The sequence below is a fragment of the Mobula birostris genome, chromosome 13 (assembly GCF_030028105.1).
Source record: "Mobula birostris isolate sMobBir1 chromosome 13, sMobBir1.hap1, whole genome shotgun sequence".
Classification (NCBI taxonomy): Eukaryota; Metazoa; Chordata; class Chondrichthyes; order Myliobatiformes; family Myliobatidae; genus Mobula; species Mobula birostris.
The window spans coordinates 109599820-109617443 of NC_092382.1; the positions used below are offsets into that span (position 1 = coordinate 109599820).

Consider the following 17624-nt stretch of genomic DNA (forward strand, 5'->3'; position numbering starts at 1 on the left):
TCTGTTCCTTTTAAATCTGCCGCGCTGCACTGCCCGACGTCACACGCCTGCGCAGTCCCGCCTCTCTGAACGCCGTTGGAGAAAAAAAAAACGAAAATTTCAAAAATATCTTTCTCGGCACTCCCACTCCGACTCTCAGACTTCCTTCTTCGAATCAAACCCGAAGCAGGACTTCTGCCCTTTTAAATCTGCCGCGCTGCACTGCCCAACGTCACACGACTGCGCAGTCCCGCCTCTCTGAACGCCGATAGGGGACTCGATAGTTAGAGCTACAGACAGGAGATTCTGTGGTCGTGGCAGAGACTCCCGGATGGCTTGATGCCTCCCGGATGCCCAATGACGTAGGAGGAAAGAGCGAAGAGGTCCTGAAGAGTGACAATAGAGAGCTTGGTAGGAAGTAAAACAGCAAGACTTCGAGGGTGATAATCTCGGATTATCACTCTATCTCATCAAAATAATGATGGGTATAGATAGAGTGAATGCAAGCAGGCTTTTTCCACTGAGGCAAGGGGAGAGAAAAAAAAAACAGAGGACATGGGTTAAGGGTGAAGGGGAAAAAGTTTAAAGGGAACATGGGGGGTGGTGCTTCTTCACACAGAGAATGGTGGGAGTGTGGAATGAGCTGCCAGATGAAGTCGTGAATGCGGGCTCATTTTTAACTTTTGAGATAAACTTGGACAGGTACATGAATGAGAGGTGTATGGACGGATATGATCCAGATGCAGGTCAGTGGGACTAGGCAGAAAAAAAAAATGGTCCGGCACAACCAAGAAGGGCCAAAAGGCCTGATTCTGTGCTCTAATGTTCTATGGATCTATGGTTCGATGGAGGGAGATTCACACTGTGTCCAGTCCCGGGAGAGTGTGACGGAACGGTATGCAGCCAGCATTAGTCTGTGTATCTTCTTGGCAGTGTGCGAAAAGACACTGTTGACAAAGCTTTACTCTGTGTCTGACCTCGGGAGTGTAAGAAGAGACAGTGTGGACTGAACATCACTCTGTGTCTGAAGCCGGGAGTGTGTGATGGGACGGTTTGGGGGTAGCTTCACTCTGTGTCTGAAGCCGGGAGTGTGTGATGGGACGGTTTGGGGGTAGCTTCACTCTGTGTCTGACCTCGGGAGTGTGTGATGGGGCCGTGTGGATAGAAGTTTACTCGGAGTCTGAACTGCTGAGCGCTTGACGGAGAGGCGTGGAGGGAGCGTCTCTCTCTGTGTCTTCGTGAGCGTGTGATGGGAAAGTGCGGAGGGAATTTCACTCTGCCGGGATTGTGTGATGGGACGGTGTGCTGTGAGCTTCACTTTGTGTCCGTTCCAAGGAGTTCGTGATGTGACAGTGTGGAGGGAGCTTCACTCTGTGTCTGTGTGTCTGATCCCGGGAGTGTTTGAGTGTTTTTTTCTGACGATGCCGAGGCTCGCTCACTCTCTCTCTCTCTCTCTCTCTCTCTCTCTCTCTCTCTCTCTCATACACACACACACACACACACACACACACACACACACACACACACACACAGATACACACAGCCGCTCCAGCACATCGCCGCGCACACCACCACCCGCTTCGCCAACTCCCTCCTCATTTCCAAAACCCACTTCTCCTTTCGCCTCCGCCCTTCCTGACTGTGGAGAATGTAACCGATCCCAACTGTTCAGCGTGCGGCACTTTTTCCTGGAAACGACCCCGTCACATTTCCGTGAAGTGAAAGCTCAGTGTCAGCGGAGAGAGAGAGGGAAGAAAGAAAGTGGGTTAGTGTAGGTGGGGAGACAGAAAGAGAAGGCTTAGTGAAGGGGGGAATGAGATAGAAATGTTTAGGGAGAGAGAGGGAGGGAGCGGTAGAGATCTGCGAAATTAAAGCTGGATAGATACACTAATGACTGATAGACAGGGAAGGAGTGGTTTGATGTCGGCCAAGTCAGTGTCGGCACACGCTTTCAAGACATCTCTGAAAAACTGATATTAGCTGAATTATTTTGTAATTGGAGATCAGCGTCAAGCCACAGATACCGCTCAGTCTGCGCTGTTTACGTGTAAACTTCAATAGCCACATGTTTATTTTATTTGTTAAACACTGCATACTCTAAAATAAAAAGCTATCTGTTTTTGGCGGATTCTTCTGGTGTAAATTTGGTTTAGATTTGAGAGAGAGAGAGAGAGAGAGAGAGAGAGAGAGAGAGAGAGAGAGAGAGAGAGGTATATAGACAGAATAGTACAGCACAGTACAGGTCCTTCGGCCCACAATGATGACCGACCCTCAGACCCTGCCTCCCATACTTCCATCACACACTCCCGGTGTCAGACAGAGTGAAATTCCCTCCACACCGGCCCACCACACACTCCCGGGGTCAGACACAGAGTTAAGCTCTCTCCACAACGTCTCATCACACACTCACGGAGACAAACACAGAAAGAGTCTCCATGCACGCCATGCCATCACACATTCCCGTGGTCAGAGGTAAAGTGTAGCTCACTGCTCCCCACCACGCCGCCCTCAACCCCCGCCTGCACACACTCCCGGAGTCAGACACAGTGAGAATCCCGCTGCACGCTTTCAGATGACACATTCCCGTGGTCAGACACGAAGTGAAACACGCTGCCCACCGTCCCATCACACACCGCCTGGGGCAGACACAGAGTGAAGCTCCCATCACATCCTCGCACGACACTCTTCAGTGGTCAGACACTGAGAGAAGCGCCCTCCACACCGCCGCATCACACAATCCCGGGCTCAGAAAAACTGTGAAGATCCCTCAACATCGTCTGATCACACAATCGCACGGTCAGACACAGAGTAAATCTCCCACCACACGTCTGACACCCAGTGTTTGTGATGGGACGGTGCGGAGGGAGCTTCACTCTGTGTCTGACCGCGGGAGTGCGTGATGGAACAGTGAGGTGGGGTTTCACTCTGTTCCTGAACCCGGGAGTATTTGTTCTGCGGATAATAAATGTTCTGCGGATGATAAATCTCTCTCTCTCTCTCTCTCTCTCTCTCGCTCTCTCTCTCTCTCTTTCTCTCTCTCTCTATCTCTCTCTCTCACTCTCTCTCTTTCTCTCTCTCTCTCTCTCTCACATACACACACACACACACACACACACACACACACACACACACACACACACACACGCGCGCGCACACACACACGTACACACAATTTCCAGCACGTCGCCACGAACGCCACCACACTATTTGCCAACACTACCCGCCCCCCGATTTCCAAACCCCGCTTCTCCAGTCGCCTCCGGTCCCATTTACTGTGGAGAATGTAACCGATCCCAGCTGTTCCGCCGGCGGCACCTTTCCTGGAAACGACTGTCACATTTCCGTGAAGTGAAAGATCAGTGTGAGCGGAGAGAGTGGGAAGAAAGAAAGTGGGGTAGAGAGGTTGGGAGGACTGAAAGAGAAGGTTCAGTGATGGGGGAAATGAGATAGAAATGGTTAGGGAGAGAGAGGGGAGAGAGAGGGTTGGAGCGGCAGAGAGCTGCGAAATTGAAGCGGGTTAGATACATTCATGGGTGATAGATAGGGAGATAGTGGTGAGCGTCAAGCCGCAGATAAAGCTCAGCCTGTGCTGGTTCCGTGTAAACTTCAATAGCCGCATGTCCATTTTCTTTGTTAAACAATGCAGAGTCTAAAAAAAACGGCGAACTGTTTTTGGCGAATTCTTCTGGTCTAATTTTGGTGTATATCTGAGAGAGAGAGGGAGAGATAGCAGTACCGCCCCTTCGGCGCACAATGGAGGCGACTGTCCCAACACACACTCGCAGAGGCAGACACGGAGAGAATCGCCTTGCACGCCGTCCCATCACACATTCTCGTGATCAGACGCAGAGTGAAACTCGCTCCCCACCATCCCGACACAAACTGCCGGGGTCAGAGACAGAGCGAGCCTCCCTCCACACTGTCCCATCACGCACTCCCAGGGTCAGGCAGACAGAGTGAACCGCCCTCCACACTGTCCCATCACGCACTCGCGGGGACAGACGTAGAGTGAAGCTCACGCCACACCGTCCCAGCACACAGTCCCGGGGTCAGAAGCAAAGTGCAGCTCAGTCCACACCGCCCTTTCACACACTACCGGGATGGGACACAGAGAGAATATCCCTGCACGCCGTCATATCATACATTCCCGTGGTCAGACGCAGAGTGATGCTCCTTCCGCACCTTCCTATCACATATTCCCGGTTTCAGACGCACAGTGAATCTCCCATCACTGGGAGAGGGATAACGAGAGAGAGAGAGAGAGAGCGAGAGAGAGAGAGAGAGAGAGAGAGAGAGAGAGAGAGAGATGGATAGAATAGCAGCACAGTACAGACCCATCAGCCTACAGTGTTGTGCCTACCCTCAAACTCTGCCTCCCATATAACTCCTCACCTTAAGTTACTCCATCTACCTGTCTAGTAGTATCTTAAATATCACTACTGTATCTGCCTCCACCACTGACTCAGGCAGTGCATCCCACTTTACTCTCCGAGTAAAAAGCCTTCCTACTCCTTACTGTAAAGCCATGTCCTCTTGCATTGAGCAGTGGTGCCCTGGGGAGGAGGCGCTGGCTATACCCTTTAGTTATTCCTCTTAATATATTATATAATTCTATCAAGTCTCCTCTCATCATCCATCTCTCCACAGAGTAAAGCCCTAGCTCCCTTAATCTCTGATAATAATCCATACTCTCTGAACCAGGACGCGTCCTGGTAAATTTCCTCTCTACCCTTTCCAATGTTTCCACATCCTTCCTGTAGTGAGGCGAACAGAACTGGACACAATACCTCAAGTGTGGCCTCAGCAGAGTTTTATAGATCTGTATCATTACCTCCGGACACTTAAACTCTATCCCTCGACTTATGAAAGCTAACAAGCAAAAGCTTTCTTAACTACCCTATCTACCTGTGAGGCAACGTTCAAGGAATCTGGGGACTTGCACATCTGCCACTTCTCAGACCACTTCTGCATCCTATCAATAACTCTCTGTAATCCTCGACAATCCACTACACTATCTATAACACCACCAAACTTTGTGTCGTCGGCAAACTTGCCAACCCACCTTTCTTCCGCCATATCCGGGTCGTTAACAAAAATCACGAAAAGTAGTTGTCCCAGAACCGATCCTTGTGGGACACCACTAGTGACAACTCCACAATCCGAATGTATTCCCTCTACCGCGACAATCTGCCTTCTGCAGGCAAGCCGATTCTGAATCCACCCGGCCAAACCTCCCTGGAACTCATGCCTTCTGACTTCCTGAAAAAGGCTACCGCATTGAACCTTGTCAAATGCCTTACTCAAATCCATGCAGATCACATCCACTGCACTACCATCATCTATATGCCTGGTCACCTCCTCAAAGTACTCTATCAGGTTTGTTAGACACGATCTGCCCTTCACAAAGCCATGCCGACTGTCCCTAATCTGACCATGATTCTCTAAATGCCCAGAGATCCGACCTTTAAGAATCTTTTCCGACAGCTTTCCTACACAGACGTAAGGTTCACTGTTCTATAATTACCCGGACTATCCCGACTACGTTTTTTGAACAATGGACAACATTCACCTCCCTCCAATCCTCCGGTACCATTCCCGTAGACAACGAGGACATAAAGGTCCTCGCCAGATGGTCAGCAATCTCTTCCCTCGCCCCCCGAAGCAGCTTTGTGTTTATTCCGTCAGGCCCCAGGGACTTACCTTTTCTAATGTATTTTAATACCTCCAACACCTGCTGTCCCTTAATATCAACATGCTCCAGAACATCAACCTCACTCATATTGTCCTCACCGTAATCAAGTTCTCTCTCAATGGTGAATACCGAAGAGAAGTATCCATTGAGGACCTCACTCACTTCCACAGCCTCCAGGCACATCTTCCCACCTTTAGCTCTAATCGGTCCAACCTTCACTCCTGTCATCCTTTTGTTCTTCACATAATTGACGAAGGCTTTGGGGTTTTCCTTCAATCGGTTTTCTTTTCCTTACCTTTCCTACTCACCAAGACCTCTCATGCCCCCTTCTTGCTCTTATCAGCCCCTTCTTAAGCTCCTTTATTGCTACCCTTTATTCCCCAATTGACCCATCTGATCCTTGCTTCCTAAACCACATGTATGCTGCCTCCTTCCACCTGACTAGATTTACCACCTCACTTGTCACCCATGGTTCCTTCACCCTACCATTCTGTATCTTCCTCACCGGAACAAATGTATCTCTAAAATCCTGCAAGAGATCCCTAAACATCGACCATACATCTGGAGTACATTTCCCTGCAAATACATCATGATAATTCACAATTCACACCCGCTAGTTCTAGCCTTATCGGCTCATAATTTGCCCTTCTCCAAATAAGTTTTTTTTTTTATCTGTCCTCTCAGATTCTATCCTTTTCTATGATAATGCTAAAGGCCAGGGAACTCTGGTAATCCACCGTAACCCGATCCTCACCCATTGAGAGATCTCTGACATGACCCGGTCCGCAACCTAATAATGGATCTAGTATGGCATTCCCCCCAAGCCGGCCTGTCTACATACTGTGACAGGAATCCGTCCTAACACACTTAGCAAACTCTGCCCCGTTCAGACCGTTGGAACTAATCAGGTACGAATCAACGTTAGGGAAGTTAAAGTCACCCATGATAACAACCCTGTTATTTTCGCACCTTTCCAAAATCTGCCCCCCAATCTGCTCCCCGGTATCTCTGCTGCTACGAGGGGGCTTATAGATTACTCCCAATAGAGTAACCGCTCCAATCCTGTTCCTGATTTCCACCGATACTGACTCAAATGAGGATCCTGCTACATTTACTACCATTTCCGAGACTGTAATAATTTCCCTGACCAGTAATGAAAAGCATCCTCCCCTTCTCCCACCCTCTTTATCCCTTTTAAAGCCCTGAACTCCAGGAGTATAGAGAATCCATTACTGCCCTGGTAAAGCCAGGTCTCCGTAATGACAACTACATCATAATTCTATCTATGTATCCAACTATAGAGTGTATACCTGGATACATACAAAGAGGGTATTCCGTGTATAGAGGGTCCTAATCCCCAGCGATGAGCAGAGCAGTGGGAGAGAACGACGATCAAACCAGGATCCAAACGCGGGTGGAGAGATGTCGAGCCGGATAATAGGGCTCTGAATGAGAGACACGTATCCCTCTGTCTTTCACTCCATCTTCACTCATTGCATCCCTCAACAATTCCCTTCTTCCACTCATGTCCCCCTCCCTTCTATTTCTATCTCCCTCTAACGTCCCTGCCCTATATTCCTCCCCCCTCTCTGTAGCACTCTCTCTCATCCCTCTCATTCTCTCCGTCCCCTCCATGTCACATTCTCTCTCTCCATTTCTTTCCCCGGTCAGCTCTCCCTGTGCTTTCTCCCTCTCTCCCCTAATTTATCTTCAACTATCCCCCGCGTTTATCCCCACGTTGCACCCATTGTCTCCTATATCTGACCCACACCGGTCCTGCTCTCCGCTCCTCCTTTTCTGTCCCCTGTCACCCAATTCTCTATCCCCGATCTCCCCAACTTTCTCTCATTCTGCACTCCTGCTTTTTCTCTTCACTCTAACAGCTCCTCCCCCCGCCGCTCTCACCTCTCGAGAATACCCGCTCTCACACCCTTAATCTTCGTCCTGGCCGGCACTTCCTCCCCAAGCGCTCGGCCTCTTTCTTTATAGGCCTTTGTTTGGTGTTTGCTGGTGTCGGTCTGACCCCCTGTCGTAACTGTCTTCCTCTGACAACGGTTGCTTTCCCTTTCTGAGCTCAGAGACGCAGAGAATCCTCAACAGGATGGACGACAGCGAGACTTACATGAATGTGAATTTCACAAAAACGGACTCACGGTTTCCTTCCCGAGGTGAGTGTGGCAGAGAGACGGTGTGGAGGGAGATTCACTCTGTGTCTGATCCCGGGAGTGTGTGATAGGATAGTGAGGAGGGAGATTCACTCTGTGTCTGACACCGGGAGTGTGTGATGGAACGGTGTGGAGGGAGATTCACTCTGTGTCTGATCCCGGGAGTGTGTGTTGGGACGGTGTGGAGGGAGCTTCACGCTGTGCCTGACAATATACAATAGCCATGAGGTGTAGCAGTAGGCCAACCTGCCCTTCGAGCCAGCACCGCCATTAATTGTATTCATGGCTGATCATCCACAATCAGTACCCTGTTCTTGAATTCTCCCCATATCCCTTGACTCCACTATATTTAAGAGCTCTATCTAACTCTTTCTTGAAAGCATCCAGAAAATTGGCCTCCACTGCCTCCTGAGGTAGAGCATTCCACAGTTAAGAACTCTCTGGGTGAAAACGTTTTTCCTCAACTAAATAGCCTACCCGTTATGCTTAAACTATGGGCTCAAGTTCTGGATTCACGCAGCATCTAGCATGTCCAATTCTTTAATAATCTTGTGTGTTTCAATCAGATCCTCTCTTATCCTACTATTTCCCAGTGTAAACAAGCCCATTCGCTCCAATCTTTCAACATATGACAGTCCCGCCATCCCGGGAATTAACCTCGTTAACCTATGCTGCACTCCCTTATTAGCAAGGATCTCCTTCCTCAAATTTGGACATCAAAACTTCATACAATGCTCCAGGTGTGGTCTAACCAGGGCACTGTACAACTGCAGAAGGACCTCTTTGTACCTGCACTCAACTCCCCTTGTTATGAAGGCAAACATGCCATTAGCTTTCTGCACTGCCTGCTGTACGTGCATGCTTGCTTTCAGTGACTAATGAACAAGGACATCTAGATCTCGTTGTACTTCCCCTTTCCGCAACTTGACACCATTCAGATAGTGCTATGCCTGCCTGGACTTGCCACCAAAGTGGATAACCTCATATTTATGTCATCTGCAATTTTTTTTTTATGTCACTTTCAATCCCTTCGTGTAAGTCATTAATGCATATTGTTAATGGCTGCAGTCCCAGCACCGAGCCTTGCGGTACCCTACTAGTCATTGTCTGACAGTCTGAAAGGGACCCGTTAATCCCTACACTTTGTTTCCTGTCTGCCAAACAATTTTATATCCATGTCAGTCCCCTCCCCTCAATACCTTGTGTTCCAGTTGTGCCCACCAATCTCCTGTGTGGGACCTTATCAAAGGCTTTCTGAAAGTCCAGGTACATTACATCCATTGGCTCTCCCTTGTCCGTTTTTATAGTTACATCGTCAAAAAAAAAAATCCAGCCGAATAGTCAAGCATGATTTCCCCTTCGTAAATCCATGCTGACTCGGACCGATTCTGTAACTACAATCTAAATGTGCTGCTATTTCATCTTTTATAATTGACTCCAGCATCTTCCTCACCACTGATGTCAGGCTAACTGGTCTATAATTTCTTGTTTTCTCTCTCATAATTTCTTAGAAATTGCATAACATTAGATACCCTCCAATACGCAGGAACTGATCCTGAATCTATAGAACATTAGAAAATAATTACCCTTGTGTCCACCATTTCTAAAGCCACCTCCTTAGGTACCCTGGGATGCAGAGCATCAGGCCCTGGTGATTTATCAGCCTTCAGTCCCATCAGACTATCCAATATCATTTTCTGCCTAATATCAATTTCCTTCAGTTCCTCCGTTACCCGAGGTCCTCTGGCCACTATTACATCTGGGAACACACATCAAAGTTGCTGATGAACGCAGCAGGTCAAGCAGCATCTGTAGGACGAGGTGCAGTCGACGTTTCAGGCCGAGACATCTGGGATATGGTTTGTGTCTTCGCAAGTTAAGACAGATCCAAAGAAACTGTTCAAGACGTCTGTCATTTCTTTTTTTTTTTTTCCCAGAATAACATCTGTCTTCAAGGGCCCAACTTTGGCTTAACTACTTTTTTTCCTCTTCACATACCTAAAGAAGATTTTACTATCCTCCTTTATATTCTTGGCCAGCTTAGCTTCTTACCTGATATTTTCTTTTCGTTTTTTAGTTACCTTCTGTTGCTCCTTAAGTCCCCCAATACTCTGGCTTGCCGCTCATCTTTGCTGTGTTATACTTCTCCTTTATCTTTATACTGACCCCGGGTGTGTGTGATGGGACGGTGTGGAGGGAGATTCACTCTATCCCTGACCCTGGCTGTGAGTGATGGGACGGTGTGGAGGGAGATTCACTCTGTATCTGACCACGAGGTGCGTGATGGACAGGTGTGGATAGAGCTTCATCCTGTGTCTTAACCCGAGAGAGTGTGATGGCACGGTGTGGAGCGAGATTCAGTCTGTGTCTTATCCCAGGACTGTGTGAAGGGACAGTATGGAGGGAGATTCACTCTGTGTCTGACCGCGGGATTGTGTGATGGTAGAGTGTGGAGGGAGATTCACTCTGTGTCTGGCCCCGGGAGTGTGTAACGGGACGGTGTGGAGGGAAATTCACTCTGTTTCTGACCCCGGGATTTTTAGGTCGGCCGGTATGGAAGCAACTTCATTCTGTGCCTAACGTAGTTTATATGTACTAGGACTGTGTTTTGGGAACTTCAATCTGTGTCTTATCCAGTAAAGTGTTTTGGGAGAGTGTGCTGGGAATATCTTCTGTATGTCTGACACTAGTATTATTTGATGGGACAATACAGAGGGAACTTCGCTCTCTCTCTGACCCGGCGAATCTGTGTGATCGGACGGTTCGGAGAGATCTTCACTTTAAAAGTGATCCCAGAAATGCGTGACCAGTCGGTCTGGAGGGATCCCCTTTTGTGCCTTACGACAGGCGGATGCAATGGGCGATGCGGACAGATATTCATTTTTCCTTGCTTCTATTTTCCAGAGTAGGCGTTGTGGCGAAGCAATATATTTGAAAATGTGATTTAAAGCCTCTCGAAATAAATTCAAAAGAGGAAGAGGTATGTGTGAGATACAGAGAGGTTCCCTCCATAACGTCCCATTACACATTCCCGGGGTCAGATACAGAGTGATTTTCCCTCTACACTGACCAATCACACACTCCCGGGGTCAGACACAGAGTGAAGCTCCCTCCACACCGTCCAATCACATACTCCCGGGGTCAGACACAGAGTGAATCTCCCTCCGCACGGTCCCATCACACTCTCCCGGATTCAGACACAGAGTGAATCTCCCTTTACACCGTCGCATCACACACACCCGGGGTCAGACACAGAGTGAACCTCCCTCCGCACCGTCCCATCACACACTCCCGGGGTCAGACACAGAGTGAAGCTCCCTCCACACCGTCCAATCACATACTCCCGGGGTCAGACACAGAGTGAATCTCCCTCCGCCCCGTCCCATCACACTCTCCCGGATTCAGACACAGAGTGAATCTCCCTTCACACCCCTCCCATCACACACTCCCGGGGTCAGACACAGAGTGAATCTCCCTCCGCACCGTCCCATCACACCTTCCCAGGGTCAGGCACAGAGTGAAGCTCCCTCCACACCTTCGGTGTTGCATCTGCACACTTCAACCGGATATCTGTGTCTCGGTTCCGAGCTTCTCTACTTCTCTGTGTGTACAGGATGGTCGTGTGGTTTCACATCTCTTCCTCCCAGTGTCTGCAAACTCACAACCCCTTCACAGCGCTCCCTCCCCTCCGCCTCCCTCCTCCGTTCTACGTCTGGTCAGAAACACATATTATCTCTGAGACAGGCACACAATTACAGACTGCATGAAAGCTGAAGTCATGGTGTGTGGTGAGAAGGGAGAGAGGGAGTAAAGAGGGTGATTCGTTCTGTTTCTGAATCCGTTGGTGTGTGATGGGACAGCTAGGGCGGAGCTTCCCTCTGTTTATGACCCCAGAAGTGAGGGATGGGACGGTGCGGAGGGAGCTTCATTCTCGGTCTGACCCCGGGAGTGTGTGATGGGACGATTCACAGGGAGCTTCACTCTGTGTCTGACCCCAGGGCGTGTGATGGGACGGTGTGGAGGGAGCTTCGCTCCGTGTCTGACCCCGTGAGCTCGTGAATATGTGACGTGATGCTGTGTTGGGAGCTTCACTTTGTGTCTGATCCTGAGGACTGTGAGATGGGCGGTCTGGACGGCGCTGTACTTGTGTCTGAGCCCGGAAGTAATTGTTTGGGCGGTGCCGATGGTCGTGCGCTCTCTCTCTCTCTCCTCTCTCTCTCTCTTTTTCTCAGACACGCAGACAGACAGACAGACAGACACAGACACAGACACACACACACACACACACACACACACACACACACACACACACACACACACGTATCAGCCGCTCCAGCACATCGCCTGCCGCGCCACCAGCTCCTTAGCCACTACCCACCCCCCCCCCCACGATTTCCAAAGTTCCCATTTCATTTCACCTCCTCCCTTACTTACTGTGGAGGATGTAACTAATCCGGCTGTCCAGTGCGCGGCGCCTTTCCTGGGAACGGAACTGAGTGTGAGTGGCCGGTCACATTTCATTCCGGTGAACGTTCACTATAAACGGGGGAGAGTGGGAAGGGAAAAAAGTAGGGTAGAGAGTGTGGAGAGATAGAAAGAGAAGGCTAACCAAGGAGGGCAGTGAGATTGCAAGATGAGTTGTCCTGTACCCCATGACGGATTAAAGAACCGGGCACAACTGGAAAACACTTTTGAGTCTAGTATTGCTATCAACTAATAGTAGTTATTATTAACTATGCAAGCAGTTATATATATAACTGGGGTCATTCTCTGTGAGAACAGAGAAGCTGGCAGTATCCTTGCAAAAGTGTAAACATGTTGCAGAGAAACCATAAGGCCATCTCACAGCTGTCTTCGCCTCTGTGTCTTTTAATATTATGGTGCTTGTGCGGAACAAATCTCTCTCTCTCTCTTTCTAAAGGTATAGTCCCTGATACAATATGACCCCAAGGGATACATAACAATATGGAGAGAGGGTAGAGAGAGGGAAGGAGCTGGAGAGGAGAGAACGTGAAGCGGGTAGGTACATGGCACGGGGATAGATAGGGGGAAAGTGACGGATTCAGAGAGCAAAAGGTGCAGACAGAAGGTGATGGACGGTTTGTGAAAGAGCTTCTGAACTCCATTTGAAGTCCGTGCTATTTTTATTGCTTGTTGTCTATATGGCGGCTCAGTCAGTGTATCTGCACGCTTTCAAAACTTCTCTGAAATAATGATAACCACAGGCTTATGTTCCAATGGGTGAAGAGAGTCAAATCTCAGATACTGATCAGCGCGCGCTGGTTTCCTGTAAACCTCAATACCTAAATGTCCGCTTTCTTTGATAAGTGCTGCACAGTCTAAAAATGGCAATCTATTGCTGTACCGTCTTCTTGGAGGGAGGGGGTTCGCTTACTGCGGTAAGAATTGCGGGTTTGCCCCGGGGCCTGGTTTCCAGAGCACAGAGAATTTGAAGCCCCGGCAATAAGCAGAGCAATGGGAGCGCTGACGCTCAAACCAGGAATCATCTGGAGGTTGGGGTTGGACGGGGTGGTGGTCGTTGCAAATCTCTCGGACAATAAAATCTCTGTATCAGTGCCAACATATCCGGCCGTCTCTACCTCCCTGTTCAATTGTCATCCCTCACTATTCCGCTTCTTCCATTCCTTTCTTTCTGCCTTCTTCTATTCCTATGTCGTTCCAACTTTCATATTCCTTCTCCCTCAATCGTCCCTTCCCTGCATGGGTGAGGAGCTTCAGTATTTATCTGACACTGGCAGTGCGTGAAGGGACGGTACGGAGAGAGCTTCAGTACTTATCTGACCCCGAACTGTAATAGGACGGTGTGAAGGGAGCATCACTATATGTCTGATCCCGGGAGTCTGTGATGGGGTGGTGTGCAGGGAGTTTTGCTCTGTGTCTGAACCTGGGAGCGTGTAATAGGCCGGTGAGTGAGATCGATCAGCAGGAGTATAGGGGCTTTGGGGCTTTACTCCTCCAGGGTGAGGGGTGCTGCAAGCGGAGCAGGCATTGTTAGAGTGAAGAGTATTTAGTGGAAATTAGAGGGGTTGATGCTTCAAGGCGGATTGGCTTTTCGGCCTAGTCCCACTGACCTGCACACGGACCATATCCCTCCATTCACCTCCCATCCATGTAGCTGTCCAATTTATTTATTTTTTTTAAAAAAGGAACCCGCATTTACCACCTTGTCTGGCAGCTCATCCCACACCCCCACCACTCTCTGTGTGAAGAAGCCCCCCCAACAATTGTTCCCTTTAAACATTCTCCCTTCACTCTTAACCTATGTCCTCAGTGGGAAAAGCCTGCTTGCATTCACTCTATCCATACCCATCATAATTTTATATACCTCCATGAAATCTCCCCTCATTCCCCTCCGGGGAATGAAGTCCTAACCTATTCACCTTTCTCTGTAACTAAGTTTCTCAGGTCCCGGCAACATCCTTGTAAACCTTATCTGCACTCTTTCAACCTTATTTATATCCTTCCTGTAATTTGGTGACCAAAACTGAACACAATACTCCAGATTCGGCCTCACCAATGCCTTATACAATCTCATCATAACATTACGGCTCTTATACTCAATACTTTGATTAATAAAGGCCAATGTACCAAAAGCTCTCTTTACGACCCTATCTAACTGTGACGCCATTTTTTAGGGAATTTTATATCTGTATTCCCAGGTCACTGTGTCCTACTGCACTCCTCAGTTCCTTACCATTAACCCTGTATGCTCTTCCTTGGTTTGTCCTTCCAACGTGCAATACCTCACACTTGTCTGTATTAAACTCCGTCTGCCATTTTTCAGTCCATTTTTCCAGCTGGTCCAAATCCGTCTGCAAGCTTTGAAAACCTTCCTCACTGTCCACCACACCTCCAGTCTTTGAATCATCTGCAAATTTGCTGATCCAATTTATGACATTATCATACAGAACATTGATATAGATGACAAATAACCATGGACCCAGCACTGATCCCTGTGGCACACCACTAGTCACAGGCCTCCACTCTGAGAACCATCCTCTACTACCAGTCTTTGGCTTCTTCCATTGAGCCAATGCCTAATCCAATTTAACACCTCTCCATGTGTACCTAGCGAATAAATTTTCCTAACTAACCTCCCATGCGGGACTTTGTCAAAGGCCTTACTGAAGTCCATGTAGACAGCATCCACTGCCTTCCTTTCATCCACTTATCTGATAGCCTCCTCGAAAAAATCCAATAGATTGTTCAAACATGACCTACCACGCACAAAACCATGTTGACTCTCCCTAATAAGTCCCTGTCTATCCAAATGCTTGGAGATTCCGTCTCTTAGTACTCTCTCCAATAACTTACCCACTACCAACGTCAAACTTACTGGCCAATAATTTCCCGGATTAACTTTCGACCCTTTTTTTTAAACAAAGGAACAACATCAGCCATTCTCCAATCCTCCACACCTCACCCGTAAACACTGACATTTTAAATATATCTGCCAGGGCACCTGCAATTTCAACACTAGTCTCCTTCAAGGTCCGAGGGAACACCCTGTCAGGTCCCGGGGATTTATCCACTTTAATTTGCCTCAAGATAGCAAGCACCTCCTCCGTTTCAATCTGTACAATTTCCATGATCGGACTACTTGTTTCCCTTAATTCCATAGGCTTCATTCCAGTTTCCTAGTCCATACAGGCGCAAAAAAAAAAACAAAACAAAAAACATTTATGATCTCTGCCGCCGGAACATCAACCGTCTCGAATTCACCGCACGTTGTTCCCATTCCAACCTCACTCCTTCCGAACGCTCTGCTCTCCACTCCCTCCGCACTAATCCTAACCTTACTATTAAACCCGCCGATAAGGGGGGTGTTGTTGTAGTCTGGTGTACTGACCTCTACCTTGCCAAGGCACAGAGACAACTCGCGTGTACCTCCTCGATCGTGACCCCTCTAAGGAGCACCAGGCCATTGTCTCCCACACCATCACCGACTTTATCCCCTCAGGGGTTCTTCCATCCACTGCTACCAACCTTATAGTTCCCACACCTCGCACTTCCCGTTTCTACCTCCTTCCCAAGATCAATAAACCTGCCTGTCTTGGGAGACCTATTGTCTTAGTTGCTTCTGCCCCACCGAACTCGTTTCTGCCTACCTCGACACAGTTTTATCCTCCCTTGTTCAATCCCTTCCTACGTTTGTTCGGGACGCGTATCACGCTCATAAACCTTTCAATGATTTTAAGTTCCCTGACCCCCACCGCTTTATTTTCACCATCTATGTCCAGTCCCTATATACATCCACCCCCATCAGGAAGGTCTCAAAGCTCTCCGCTTCTTTTTGGATTCCAGACCTAATCACTTCTCCTCTACCATCACTCTGCTCCGTCTAAGTTTAAGAGTATTAGTCCTTAATCTTAATAATTTCTCCTTTGGCTCATCCCACTTCCTCCATACTAAAGGTGTAGCTATGGGCACCCGTATGCGTCCTAGCTATGCCTGCCTTTTTGTTGGCTTTGTTGAACAATCTATGTTCCGAACCTATTCTGGTATCTGACACCACTTTTCCTTCGCTACATCGACGACTGCATTGGCGCTGCTTCCTGCACGCACGCTGAGCTCGTTGACATTATTAACTCTGCCTTCAACTCTCACCCTGCCCTCAGGTTTACCTGGTCCATCTCCGACACATTCCTCCCCTTTCTAGATCTTTCTATCTCTATCTCTGGAGACAGCTTATCTTCTGATATATACTATAAGCCTACTGACTCTCACAGCTTTCTGGACTATTCCTCTTCTCACCCTGTCTCTAGCAAAAACGCCATCCCCTTCTCTCAATTCCTTCGTCTCCGCCGCATCTGCTCTCCGGATGAGGTTTTTCATTCCAGGATGAGGGAGATGTCTTCCTTTTTTAAAGAAAGGCACTTTCCTTCCTCCACCATCAACTCTGCTCTCAAACGCATCTCCCCCATTTCACGTACATCTTCTCTCACTCCATCCTCCTGCCACCCCACTAGGAATAGGGTTCCCCTTGTCCTCACCAAAAACCCCACCAGCCTCCGGGTCCAGCATGTTATTCCCCGTAACTTCCGCCACCTCCAACGGGATCCTACAACTAAGCACATAATTCCCTCCACTCCCTCTCCTTTCCGCAGGGATCGCTCCCTACGCGACTCCCTTGTCCATTCGCTCCCCATTCCTCCCCACTGATCTACCTCCTGGCACTTATCCTCGTAAGTGGAAAAAGTGCTAAACATGCCCTTACACTTCCTCCCTTACCACCATTCAGGGCCCCAGACAGTCCTTCCAGGTGAGGCGACACTTCACCTGTGAGTTGGCTAAGGAGATATACTTCGTCCGGTGCTCCCGATGTGGCCTTCTATATATTGGCGCGACCCGACGCAGACTGGGAGACCGTTTTGCTGAACACCTTAGCTCTGTCCGCCAGAGAAAGCAGGATCTCCCAGTTGCCACGCATTTTAATTCCACATCCCATTCCCATTCTGACATGTCTATCCACGGTCTCCTCTACTGTAAAGATGAAGCTACACTCAGGTTGGAGGAACAACACCTTATATTCCGTCTGGGTAGCCTCCAACCTGATGACATGAACATTGACTTCTATAAATTCTGCTAATGCCCCACATTCCCCTCGTTCCCCATCCGTTGTTCATTTATACACACGCATTCTTTCTCTCACTCTTCCTTTTCTCCTTCTATCCCTCTGACTACACCCCTTGCCCATCCCCTGGGTCCTCACCCCCCCACCTTTTCTTTCTCCCTGGGCCTCCTAAATCCCCTCATACCCCCTTTGC

The 17624-nt window shown here is 48.8% G+C and overlaps 1 protein-coding gene across 3 annotated transcripts in view; it reads left to right on the plus strand.

Annotated features, from left to right (window-relative positions):
- Nucleotides 1–17624, plus strand: part of LOC140207333 (C-type lectin domain family 7 member A-like) — a 43412-nt gene that overhangs the window by 12186 nt on the left and 13602 nt on the right. For 2 of the 3 annotated variants that reach the window (XM_072275854.1, XM_072275852.1), the window contains exon 3: nucleotides 7750–7839. In XM_072275854.1, coding sequence (XP_072131955.1) covers nucleotides 7773–7839 — 67 coding nt within the window. In that variant the 5' untranslated portion in view covers nucleotides 7750–7772. Of the gene's footprint in view, nucleotides 1–7744; nucleotides 7840–17624 lie in introns of all 3 variants that reach the window. The other variant, XM_072275853.1, reaches the window with a different exon arrangement.